Source organism: Cynocephalus volans, chromosome 9 (genome assembly GCF_027409185.1).
Source record: "Cynocephalus volans isolate mCynVol1 chromosome 9, mCynVol1.pri, whole genome shotgun sequence".
In the NCBI taxonomy this organism is placed as follows: Eukaryota; Metazoa; Chordata; class Mammalia; order Dermoptera; family Cynocephalidae; genus Cynocephalus; species Cynocephalus volans.
In genome coordinates, this window is record NC_084468.1 from 78,163,017 (window position 1) to 78,176,838 (window position 13,822).

The 13,822-nt window shown below is 33.0% G+C and overlaps 1 protein-coding gene across 1 annotated transcript in view; it reads left to right on the top strand.

The window, feature by feature from the left end:
• The window catches only part of CCSER1 (coiled-coil serine rich protein 1), a 1,196,779-nt gene that overhangs the window by 144,156 nt on the left and 1,038,801 nt on the right, over window positions 1–13,822 (top strand). Inside the window, exon 4 of the mRNA XM_063108818.1 lies at window positions 446–566. Coding sequence (XP_062964888.1) covers window positions 446–566 — 121 coding nt within the window. The remainder of the gene's footprint in view (window positions 1–445; window positions 567–13,822) is intronic.

The following is a 13,822-nucleotide window of genomic DNA, read 5'->3' on the forward strand; positions in this document are numbered from 1 at the left end:
GTGATAATAATGGTTAAGTTTGGAGGTTACAATAGTGTTTGGGAAAGGGTACCAGAAGGGGTTTTAGGATTCTGGTAATACACTATTTATTGATCTTGATGCTGATTAAACTGGTGTGTTCATGTTGAAAAGATTCATTTAACTGTACATATGTGACTTATGCACTTTTAATTTTTCAATGAAAAGCGCTTTTTAAAAAAGACTACAAAGTGCTGGCAATACTTTTTCTGCTATGGGCTTAAAAAAAGAAAAAAATCCCCAAGATCATAAAGCTAGTGAGTGGAAAGCCATAGAGTGGAAAATGATAATTAAGGATGATTTAAATAATTAATGTTTTAGTTGAATTATATCTTTTATTTGACTGGAAATAGAAAAGAGAAAAGGATAAATGAGAACAGTCCATAAATAATTTTGACATTTACAATTAATTTTTTTAAAAAAACAGTTTGCCGGGAGGATTCATACCACTCTGTAGTCTCATGTGCTGCTGTAGTTCTCACTTCTATGGAACCAACAATAGAAATGAAGAAAAGAGAAGAACCAAAATTTCCCGAGCCTTCCAAACAGTAAGTCATTTGTTTAATTTTTCAGGGCCTTGAGAAATCAATTAGGTAACTGATCAGAATTATATTGATCAGGAATGGTGACTTATAATAAATGTGTTAATATTAGTATACAGAAAGAACAGAAATAAATCATGTGTAACATTTAAAAAAATCTATCTTATATTGTCTCAAGGAATAACTTCTGTGTCTCCTAACTTTGTGTATTCGAACCTTTAATATAAAGTTCTTAGCCTAAAGTTGGTTTGCATTTTTATAAGGAATGTAAGTTATTTTAAAATATTTTATTAAATTATCACAAATTAAAACTTCACACTATTAAATATTTCCATATTTTTGTCATTTAAACAGTTCAAACTTTCATTTAAATTTACATTCAATCTTATATAAAATAAATGGTAGATTTTTATTCTTATAATGGCCAAAGGGATTCAAATCTATGGTAGCAAATGTAAGATACATGGAGTTGAAATATTAAATAAATTAGGATTATTTCTAGTTATGCATTAAATAAGTGAAAAGGAAAAACTTGATGATGATTTTCCAGGGAAAATAGCGCCATGCCTGCCAAAGGGTCTGAGGTTTCAGACTATGTACAGTGTTGCCAAGGACTATTGGCATTAACAAGGAAGAAGGTGCCCTGACACACTTGCTATTTTCCCCATTAGATCACACTGTTATAGATTTTTGCTGCTTGCATATCTTTTTACTGCATAATAAACTCTTGAAGACAGAGTTTCCTGGACTGTGATTGCATTTGATACTCTTTGTGAAATCAATTAGAAAAACCCTCAATGTTACTTTCAATAATGTTGAATTCAAATGGAGCAATGTATATATTTGATTGCATGAAGATATTCAGTGTTAATATTCTCATTATAGAGAAAAGAAACACTCACCAATTTAGAAAGTAATGATTGTAATTCAGTTTTAATACAATCTAAAAATGAAAACAATTTAACTGCTTTTAATATAATCTAATTTTTAAGTTCCAAAAGCCATTTCTTTTTTGTTTAATAGAAGGAAAATTGTATCACATATTTGCCAGTTGAATTATATCAGAAAATTCAAATGTGTTTTCCTGCAATATATGTGTGAGTTTGCATAAGTTACCTATATATTTGCAACTTTTATCTTAAATTTTTTAAAATTGTTTTTCAGTGACTCTGGTCAAAACTGGTGAATAGTGTTATTTGTTTACACATCGTTTTTTCCCAATCTTTGGCTACTTCATAAATAGAGATTTTTCTCATTCTGAGATATATGCATTTTAAAGCAGTCCGTGTTTATTTACTTACTATCGATTTCTTCCTGTTCCTTAGAGCTTGTCTGAAACTCTGTATCCTCTAAATCTATGTCCTCATTTAAACTTTCTCTCCCAACTGTATTATTAATTTGTATAGGTTTTGTTGCTGTTTTTGTTTTATAGGTCACAGAGACCTTGGTTAAAATCTTAATTTTGCTACATATTAGATGGGAATTGTGTATATTTTATTCAAGCTCTCTGTGTTTTATTTTTCTCATCTATTAATTGGGGTAATATCACCACCCTTACTGTATGTGAAAAGATATTGGTAAAATACCTGAAATCTAATAACTCATAAAGTTGTAGTAATGCTGCCCCTTACATAACTTCAACTATCAATGTTATGGATTATTTACATATATATATTCCTCTTCTCAGGGTTCTTCTCAATGAAAGTCTAATACCTGTAAGTTTTTGATCAGACTTGTCTAACTAGCCGACCCCGTGGTGCACTAGCGAGAGTGCGGCGCTGGGAGCGCAGCGATGCTCCCACCGCTGGTTCGGATCCTATATAGGAATGGCCGGTGCGCTCACTGGCTGAGTACCCGTCACGAAAAAGACAGACTTGTCTAACTAGGTGTCCTGCCAGAATCTCATACTATGTATGTCTGAAATCAAATTAATGATCTCTTCTAGCTCCCTTGAACTCTCGATTCTGTCTGACTTCTAGATTTATGTAAAGTAACTATCATTTTTCTTTTCTTAAAATCTTGGTATGTTTCCCTGCTCACATCTCACATTCAATCAGTTATTGATTACTTAATTAATGTCTTCATTATATTTTCTTACCATTTGAGCTGACCTGGAAGGCATATATGAGGGTACTTCAAATGTTCACAGAAAAATGGAATTAAAAGATAATATGCATCTTTCCATGAACTTTTTTTCCACAAAGAACCCTGTACATCTCATATTTTAATTTTTTTAATCTTTTTAATTTAATGTTTAGGATGGAAATTATTTTCTCAACATACAAATGAAGGGGAGAGAGAGAGAGAGAGGGAGGGAGGCGCTGCCAGTGTCCTTTAAACAATCAGCTCTCGTGGGGGAACTAACAGAGTGAGAACTCACTCACTACCCCCCTCCCCCAGAGAGAGCATTAATCCACTCATGAGGGATCCACCCCCATGACTCAATCAGTTTCCAACACTGCCACATTGGGGATCAAATTTCCACACGAGTTTTGGAGGGGGCACACATCCAAACTCCATCAAATATTATCACCATTAGTTTTAAAAGTCAGAATTCTTTATTAGATTTATAGATAGTGAAGTACCACAGTAAAATACAATATGTGTATCTTCCTTTATGACTTTAAATGATTTTTCACCTACTTAATTTTATTTCATATTATTTGATCTGGTTGTGCTATTGAGAGGCAATATAACTTGGTGGTTAGGAAACCAGGCCTTGGTCAGGTTTTTATGAAAGTATTAGCCATAGTGTATTTATTTTTAATGTGGAAGTTACTTTGTCTGCCTCATAGTGCAATGACTGAAACATAATAGGGAGGCCAGAATATATAAATTTTGGAATTTTTTAAACAGCAAATGTATTAGGTAAATAGCCACATCACATTTTTATAGATGGAGTTACCAAAGCCTTGTATGTTATTAATTTTGTGTATTTTGGATTTGGATTTACTATAAGAAAAAATAGTAGACATAAAATAATTACCCACCAATATAATACTGAGATATTTGAATGCTATAAGTTGAGACATTGTCTTTGGATACCTAATATTTCCTTTTAATTTAGGAAGGAATTACTTCTTTAAGTAAATTTTCCCCTCTAAACTTACAGTCTTCACATATATACTTCAACACACTGCACCCCACAAAAATAAATATAAATTGAAAAAATAAAAATAAAAAGGTTAGTCACAGTATAAAGGCAACATATATTATTCGTCCAATGTGAGGCACAGCTTTTGGTTAGGCATATAACTATCTAAAGCTGGGTCAGGTTTATAGGTATATCAATGTAAACTTATGAAAATAAATCCAGAATATTGGTCTTAATTGTAATTATCATTTTACGAGGTAAGAAACATTTTATGACTGAAATATTTGTGTTATCTAACCAACTTGTAATCATTTGGATGATAAATAATTATTTTAATTTTGACAATCTTTTATTAAATATTCTTAAGTATTTATCAGTTTTTAGACATATTTAATAGGGAAAATAAGAATTAGTAATTCCTATTAGGAATGAAGTATAAATTTTTCAGCGTAACAAGTGATAGGAAAAAAACTGTCTAAATCTTTTAAGAAGGAAAGCTACATTTTGTGCGTTACAGTGGAAGAGGGTCATAACTTTTCTTTTATTGATATGTCTAAAATTCATCTTATTTCTGAAAACAAAGGTGGGGATTTTGCTTCACTTTTCAGTCTGGTCTGATATGTAGCTCAGAATACCATGGAAGAATAAACTTGCTAGAAAATAGAAAAATCTATGGAATCCAAAAATAATATACAGTTTTCAAATATTTAATCATAAACACAGAATGTTGGGGTCAAAACTTCGAGTGTGAAGCTTTTCAAATTTTTAAAAATTCTAGTATTAAAAGTATGCCACCCAATCCAGCCACACTTAGCATGTTACTCAAAACTATACATTTCTCAAATCAGTTATGTGAAAATAAGTACTTCATGAAATACACATAACATTTAAACATGAAGAGAATGAAAGAATATTCCTGATTGGTTTGGGATTTTATTTTGTGCTTTACTGGAAATATGTTTGTTGAAATGCAGATACTCTTTACATACCATAGCTCAATGTCTGAAATGAAAGGATTTTATCTCTATTGTAAAGTTAGAAATACAGAGGAGAACAAAAAAAAAGAAATTATTACTTCTTTGTCCATTTTCATCTTTTTATTTTATTTTATTTTATAAAAATAAATATAAACTTACTAAGAGACTGCATTTCTTGTTTCAGTTTGTGGAAATAAAGCATTACCTAAACTTGCTGGCATTCACTTCAAATTTCAAGGCCTCCTTGTAATGCTTCATTTTGTTGACTTGAAGAAGGTTCACTGAGCTTCTTCTGAAAGGGTGCAGATGCTGTCATTTAGTACAAAAGTCTTATTTTAAAAGAATGACTAAAATTAACCTATTTTATTCTTAGATGGTAGTAAAGAACACACAGGTTTAAAGTTCTTTTATTTATTTTTTTTAGTTTTATCTGAATGAATAATATATATTAATTTAGAGAAGGTAAATACTCCAATGTCATCTATAAAGTTGTTACACAAACTTTGTGATTGTACTGGAGACACATCAAAGAATTATTATCAGCTAATCTCCAACTTTCTTTACAAATTTCAGGGGAGCGTGTTTATTTATGCTTTCAGGAAGACGTTTATTTGTTAATTTAACCCATTCTTGAGTGGTACTTTGTTCTTGGCACTGGGCCAACGGCTGGGAATTTTGTGTTGAAAAGCAAGTGCTGTCCCTTGTGACACTTAGAGTGTAGTCAGGTGGACAGACATTAATCAGTTAATTTCAACAAGAAATGGAAAGTTGTAGCTCTGACAATGGCTATAATGTTGAGGTACATCTTGTTACAAGGGCTTATAAAAAGGGGTTTTAATACAGCCAAGGAGGACAGAGAAAACTTCCCTGAGAAAGTGACTCTTGAGCTAAGATCTGAAAGATATTAGTTAATCAAGTAAAAAAGCAAAGCAAGAACTCTCCAGCAGAAAGAAAGCTTGTTAAAGTACTCTGTGATGGGTGGGAGTAAGGAGAAATTGAAGGAAAAGCTGTGGGAGTAAAAGGAAGCCAAAAACATGTTTTTAAGCAGGACAAGGTGATATGACCAGATTTGCCTTTTGAAGACTTTCTCCTGGTTTATTATAAAGAACAAATTGGTGTGGTGAGGGCTGTGGTGGGATGGAGTTAGCTTGGGAGGGCCAATTTGTTACTGCTTCTTCACAACTCCTGGTTTAGTTACCTCACATTGGAACCTTGAAATCAGTCAAGGTGGGTGTATTTACGCCATAGAAATTGGCAAATTCTACATACCCGTACTTTCCCCCTCTGTTAGAGAGCTAGTTGTTAACTGTTTATCAGCACACCACTAAGTGGAGGACAGTGGCTGTAGTGAGAATATTTAGGGATTGCTGATAACAGCTTGGACTAGGGTGCTGACATTGGAGATGGTGAAATGTGAAAAGAGAAATCAGTCAATATACATTTAGGAATCACGTCAAATTAAATATAATTATTAAGCTAATACCTTATATTACCAGAAATTTCAATGAGGATGAAAATGAGATATCTGTGTTACTAATTATAACTATGATAAAATCTATAATATTGTGACAATCCTAGCATGTTATCTTGAATTAGTAATAGCTTAATAAATAGGGAGTCTTAATATTCTCTTAATTTGTATTGAATATTATCAACGGAATTATATAAGTGGGACACACAAATAATTATGCTTTGTATAAAATTCCTTTCTGAATCACTGTCATTGATTCCAACTGAAAATGCACACAATATAAGTAAATTTCTCTTAGATCCTTGTGTAAATTCTTATGATTCTTTACTAATAATTTTCCCTTATTCACCCTTCACCACTAGGTGCCTTAAAACTCTTTCATGTAAAAAACTCAAAAACTGAGGCATGGATAGGATAGATATCAGGAAACAACTATAAATACGAAAAAGATCTCATTCCCATGCAGTTTTTCAAAAGAAATGACAACTGTTTCATGATTTTGGTTAATTCGAGGGTGGAAACAGCTGTCAGAGGAGATAAGATTTCAATGGAGAGAGTTGATTCCTAAATGTGAGTCTCTTCCCTTGCTTTTGGAGGAAGTTGGGGTTGGGAGGAGGAACTTTCTAACCACAAGTCTACTTAGTTTTCAAGATAATTATTCAGAGAGTTTCAAATGTGTTCTCTGCAGTTGGACACGCAAAGGCCAGTTGTTGATTCACGCATGAGAAACTGAAGGAGAGCTTCTCAGAAAATCTAGAGGGTGAAGAGGGGCTGGTCAACTGCGAAAACAGCAACGTATCCAGAACCAGTCAGGGAGGCTGCAATGTTATTGTGAACAATCTGGAGGATGAGGAGATCGAGTAAAAACAGGCAAAGGATTTTATCTACCCACCACTAGGGAACTTTAGAATACTGATCCGGAAGAACTCTGAAGAGACATTTATGACCCATTTGCTAGTCCCTAAAGCCAAGTAAAATCTTAAAACTCTGACCAACTGAGTACCCTGCCCCTCTGCCCTTCGTCCTGGAAGCAGAAATATATTTACCATGAAGCTGAGGCGGCTTAATCTTCATGACTCTCACTTGACTTGGCCCCACGTAAGGCCCTAGAAGGGATCTTGGCTTTTCCCCCCTTCTTTTTCTTACTTACGTGTTATTTTTTCTTAAAAAGATTCCTCTAGATTTTATAAACTTTAGGACTCACATAACCTGCACCTGTTGTTTGTACCACTGCTCTTAAAATTTGGGCTGTCAGGATTCTTGCCTAAGGCTCTGCATGTGGAAGGACTGTATAATGCCTCTTCCCTAGCTGCACCCCCTTCCCCAAGACAAGAGTTCCAGAAAGCCAAAGGTTCCCACTCACTGGGAGCCTTTGCCTCCACCACCCACTGTGCCCAGAACTTCCTGCTCAAATGGCCTTGGGTCCTCTTTTCTGGGGTGTACAAAACCCATGGCAGGGTCTGCAGAGGATAAGCCAATCACTGAGCTTAGAGGAGCAGCTGGAGCATTCACCCTTAGGCCTGTGAAGCCCGGGTGTGCAGAAAGAAGTCCAGGGAAGGAAGAAAAAGTAGTCAGGCTAGGTGTTTGGCCAATTAAGCTATGTCAACTGATATCACTTGTGAGAGGTTTGATTGCCATTATCCTTCTGTGTTTTATATTATCTTTATTCACCTTAGTAGAAGATGTAGTCTCATCATTCACTGGTTTATAAAATTAAAAAACAAAAAACAAAAAACTAAATAAAATTGACTGCTTTCAGATATCATATATGTTGAAGTTTGGATGCATTGTCCTCCTAGAACTCATGTGGAAATCAGATCCTCAATGTGGCAGTGTTGGGAGCTGTTTGAGTCATGGCGGTGGTTCCCTCATGAATGGATTAATGCTCTCCCTGGAGGATGGGGGTAGTGAGTGAGTTCTCACTCTGTTAGTTCCTGCAAGAACTGGTTGTTTAAAAGACCCCAGCACCTCCTCTCTCTCGCTCTTGCTTTCTCTCTCCATGTGATCTACTCACATCTGCCAGCCGCCTGCTGCTTTCCTCCTTAAGTAGAAGCAGCCTGAGGCCAGCACCAGGTGCAGCTGTCCCAGAGTTCTGAGCCAAATAAACCTCTGTTCTTTATAAATTGCCCAGTCTCAGGTATTCTGTTATAGCAACACAAAACGGACTAATACAGAAAATTGCTACCAAGGAATGCAGTGTTGCTATACAGATATCTGAAAATGTGGAAGCTGCTTCGGAATTGGGTAATGTGAAAAGTTTGTAAGACTTAGGAGAAGATATTGAGATGAGGAGAAGATAATGAGATAATGAGATGAACATTTTAGAGATTGGTTAAATGGTTGTGACCAGGATGCTGATAGAAATGTGGACAGTAAAGGCCATGCTGATGATGAAGTATAGATAGAAATGAGGAACTTGCTGGGAATTGGACAAAAGATCACTCTTGCTACACCATAGCAAGGAACTTGGCTGCTTTGTGTCTATGCCCTAGGACTTTGTGGAAGATGGGACTTAAGAGTTGTGACCCAGAATGTTTGGTGAAAGAAATTTCTAAGCAGCAAAGCATTAAGGAAGCTGCATGGCTACTTTCAACAGCCTATGCTGAGTTATGGCAGAAAAGGCATGACATAAAGCCAGACTTTAAAAGGGAAGCAGAATGTAAAGATTTGGAAAATTTGCAGCCTGACCATGGCCATGTGGTAAAGAAGAGAGCAGGAGAAAAGTGCAAGGGCGAAGCAGATAAAGTGGTTGCTAAAGAGTTTAACTTGACTATGAGGAAGCCAGATGCTAATAGCCAAGACAATGTGTCTGAACCATGTGGATTTTAATACCAAAAATAACAATTAAAGAAATCCCCAGAGAAACCACTCCCCTTGGTTGACAGTGTTGTTATTTTATCTTTCTGCTGTTTATTCCTCCTTAGTGAGTCATAATATTTGGTCCCTTGTGCAGTCAACCTGTCAAATCAAGAAATACTGTTGTAACATTTACATCTGGTTTGATAATCCTTTGTACACTGAGCACACAAATGCTGTTTTTCAGATGAGTTGGGACAACCTGATAAGATGACTGAAGTATTTCTGTTCACCAGTGCATTACAGTATCATTGTATTTTTTATAGTGGAATATAAATAGAAATTTATCAGATCACTGAAAAAGATTGCAGGTGTATCACTATTGTTATGAAAGCTCTTATGTACAGATAAAAGGCATGTTGCCAACTTTGAACTGCCCCTGCTAATATCATATCATGGAAAATTTCTGTTTTCAAATAAATGAAATATTTCACTTGAATGTATCCTATAATTTAGATAATAGCATAAGTCTTCTAATAACACTGTACACAAATATTATATTACCAATATTAATTTCTTATTTTCCCCTTCCATGGGAGATTGACTAGCAGAAAAGGCAAAAACTTTGAAATCTGATATATCATCTCTACTCAGCAGCCAGATGACATGGAGCAAGTATTAATTTGATTGTAATCAAGTATCTTCATTTATAAAATAAGGACAAGGAACCTACTTTGTAAGGTTGTTTTAAGTATTTAATTTTTAAATGTAAAATAGGTAGAATAGTGTTAGGCACAAAGAAGAAGAACAGTTGAAAGTAACAGATTTAGTATTTGTTGTATGAGGAAGTCGGGGATGAGGATAGGGAATAAGGTCCATAGAAAGAGATGATGGTGTACTAAACTTAGATTTTAGTTATTTCCTCTAATTTATCTACTCATCATATGTGATTATCTGCCCATTTTTCAAGGAAGTATTATCTTTTTTTCATCTGCTAGATTACGTTCTTTTTATAACAAATACTGCCTGGTTTGCTTTTTACTTTCTGTAATACTTAGTATAATAATAACTTGTAGGTACTCAAAAAATACTTGAGGGGTGATTAATTTTATCTACTTTTGAGGATACATTTTCATTTGTTTAGAAGGTAGACCCTACCATTATAGTTGTCTGACAGTATTGAATTTTAAAAAGTTAGGTTTTATTAATGCATATCTACTGTTAATATTTCAATATTTGAGTAATTAATATTTGAAGATGTCACATGGAATTTAAACAGTAACTGTGTCACACAGGGTTGAAAAGAATGATCTGGGAACTAGGAGTCTGGATTCCTGACTGCTAGCCCTGTTTAGGGCAAGGCTCTTCATTTTTCTGAACCCTAGTTCTCACACCTGTAAAAGAAACATTAACAACACAGAAATTCTATGAGTAAAAAAGTCTAGGAAAACATGTTGTAAAATGTGAAGGATCCTACTTTTCTCCTTTGCTTTATAGAGGTATCTGTAATAAACCATCATTAATATTCTCAAATCTCTTTCAGTTAAAGGATCCCCAAGTTTGATGGAGAAATCAAGGTACTTGTAGAATAACTGACTCCTGTGTACTCCTGTAATAATTGAACACCTCTATTCTGGTAGTTATTACACAGAATTTTAGTTTGCCTGTATTCTTCTGTCTCTCACTTATCAGACATTAAAGACATGTATTTTTCGAGGGCAGGTATTTTCTATGAAGCTTTTTAATTTTTTTAAAATATCCTGTGCTTAGCACAAAATTTTATACATTATAGGCACTGGATTATTATTTGTTGAATTTATAAATGCATTGTTTAAGAGAATAAATTTGTTTATTCAATAACACATACATAGTTCATGTTAGGTGTCATGCACTAGCCTAAGCTTTACAAATATTAACTCATTTAATCCTCCCAACAGTGGTGTGTACTATTATCATCCCCAGGTTACAGCTCATTAAATGAAGGCAAATGGAGATTAAGTGACTGGTCCAAGATGACCCTTGAAAAAGAAAATAAACTGTACTTTCTTTTCAGTTACTTTACTAAATTATGAATCTGACACACTGTACAATTGTTCTTTTTTCATATTCAATTCTTTTCATAGGTTTATACAACCTAAAAAATATGGATGTCATTATAAACCAATAATGCTAAAGATGATTAGCATTTGCAAATCAACAGAATAAATAGAAGAACTTAAGTAACGAAATTCTTCACTGTTGATTATCACAATCAATCAGTACCTCTTCATTTATGCATATATTTCTTTCCAAATGAGCCAGGAAGAAAACAAAACTGTTTTTAATGCTTCTGTCCTACTTAGTGTCGTTTATTTTACTAACTGTTTTTTAAAACATTTTGTTAGTTTCACTTTTTTTACATTTCTTTGGAAAGTTACTTTTGTTAAGCTCATGTCAATAAGGCTAAAATTACACATTTTGTCAAGGAATAAAGAAGCAGATATGAATTCAGAGAAATCATAAAAGATGGAAAAAATAACCAGATTTTCTCCCCAGCCAATGTGTTTACTTAAAATGTCACATGCTTTATTAGATATTATAATACAGTGCACCAAAATATAGTACTATTAAAATAATTTGGATATATTTTTGTGACTTTTACTTTTTTATAGAATTTAGCTTACTATTTTCTCTGTAATTTGGGACCAGAAATAATGACATTGCATGGTTCTGTGTGGATCTAAAAGGCATAGTGAAGATCTACAATGAAAATATGTACAAAGATAGATTATGGCTTAAGGATGCATTTTGTAAGTCAATGGATGTAGCAAACTTCTTGTCACTGAAAATTTTATGTGACTTTATTGAAGGAATAAAGTAGACAGATTCAAGCATTAATGGGACCCAGTGATCTATAAAGTTTCATCCAATCTAGAGAATCTGTTCCAAATGAGGTCAATTGCATTTTATTGTTATTATGGTGATGATTAAAGTAAAAATATTTTATATTTCTTTGATTTAAAAAATGTTATATTTAGCTTAAGACAATTAAGATATCAAAGACTTGGTTAAATATAACAAGATTATATAACTATAGGGTGATTTTTATTTTTTAATCTAATAAAACGGAGGTTATAAGTAAAGAATTTTAAAGGGTGCTGTGTTTTTACATGTATTATTTTTATTTTTATGTAAGTTCTCTGCACCATTTATAATTTCACCTTGAGGATGATTTTCTTTTCCTAGTCTTATTGGAAAGAGTTTTTGTCTTTAATCTATTGGTATGGTTAAATATGTTTTTTAAAAATTCATATTGCACTTTTGGGATTTCTGATAAATTAGGATGGTGCTAAATTTCTATCTATATTCCTGGTAAAATACTATGTAATACTTTTTTTATATAAAGTAGTTTACATAAAACTACTTTTAGTGTCAAGTACTTCATTATACTTTACTAAATTGAATTAATTGTAATCCCTTCTTACGTAGGTTGCCAAGAAATTAGAAAAATTCTAAAATGTCAAGGATTTGACATCTCAAAGTTTAAGTAAACAGCTATGCTATATAGTGGAAAGAACATAAATAAAATATACAAATTGGGATCATGGCCCCCAGCTCTTTCATAAACTAAATTTCTGACCTTAAGTAAATCATTTGATTTCTTTATTCTTTGCTTATCTACTCTTTAAAATGAAACATTTATAACAAATATTTTCTAAGGTCCCATAATCTCTTACTTTGACATTTCTAAGTTGCTATTTGAACATTTTTTCTTGCTATGTAGTTTTAAAATATTTGATAAATAAACTATACACATTAAGTATTGGCAAATTTATAATAATTTTATATTTATAAACATATTTGTGATTTAGAAGCTATCCCATTACATTTACATCAAGCTGTAAACTCTAGTGTCTTATGAACTAAAAACTGTCTCACTCCAGAGGTAAATTTAAATATTTTTCCTCTTTCTTAGTAAGATATCATGTTTCAGTATGTTTAATTTTTTCAGGTTCCATCCCATTATAAGCTGACTGAATAATGTCAAGGACTAAGTTAAGTGTGTAAATGCTGAGTCAATATTAGACAAACAAGATACAATGAATTATATGTTTGTATTGTTTATTTGTCCTAAGGGTATTATATCTATTGCATTATAAATAACTGTGGAAATAATCCCATGGACTTGATGATCATCCTCTCTGAATGGTGTAATATAGTAATGCTAGAGAAGTGATCTCTTTTTCTCTTCTATTTTGCCACTTGGAATCCACATATTTCAAGAGAAAGTGCCCTTTAGATAAAAAACATCGAAGCAAAACTATTGCATTATATTAAACAGTCCACACGTGCATTATAATTTAATTGGAATAAGACACAAAGTAGGATACATTTTAGAAATGAATAAAAGTTGACTTTCAGAAAATTGGTAATGTCAGAAAAATATAATGGGAAGCAGCTTACTGATATTAAAGACAGCAATTTTATGATTTAAATTTAACGTAGTTTCCATACATTTCTCATCATTAATTCTGGCAGTTTAAATTCTTTTGCATGGTAAATGGCTACCATTTAAATTTAAAACTGAATAGTTGATTAAGTTTTATGGTTATAAGATTAATGCGCCACAAAGAAATATTTTTTGGCTAGTTTATTTTATTTTACTTTTTTTTTTTATTGGAACATAGGTGATTGTACATATCTGTGGGGTATAGCATTGAATATCAATAGCAGTGTGCAATATGTGATTTTCAAGTCAGTATAATTAGAATATTCATCATTATACAATGAAATCTATTTTTGTGGCCTTTTACCAATTCCTCCCTTTTCCCCTCTCCCTTTCCCTCCCCCTGCAACCTCAGTTCTGTTCTCTTCTCTTAAAAAGTTTGACATATTATTGTGATTGTTGTATCTTTTTTCTTTTTTTATTTGTTTGTTTATTTAT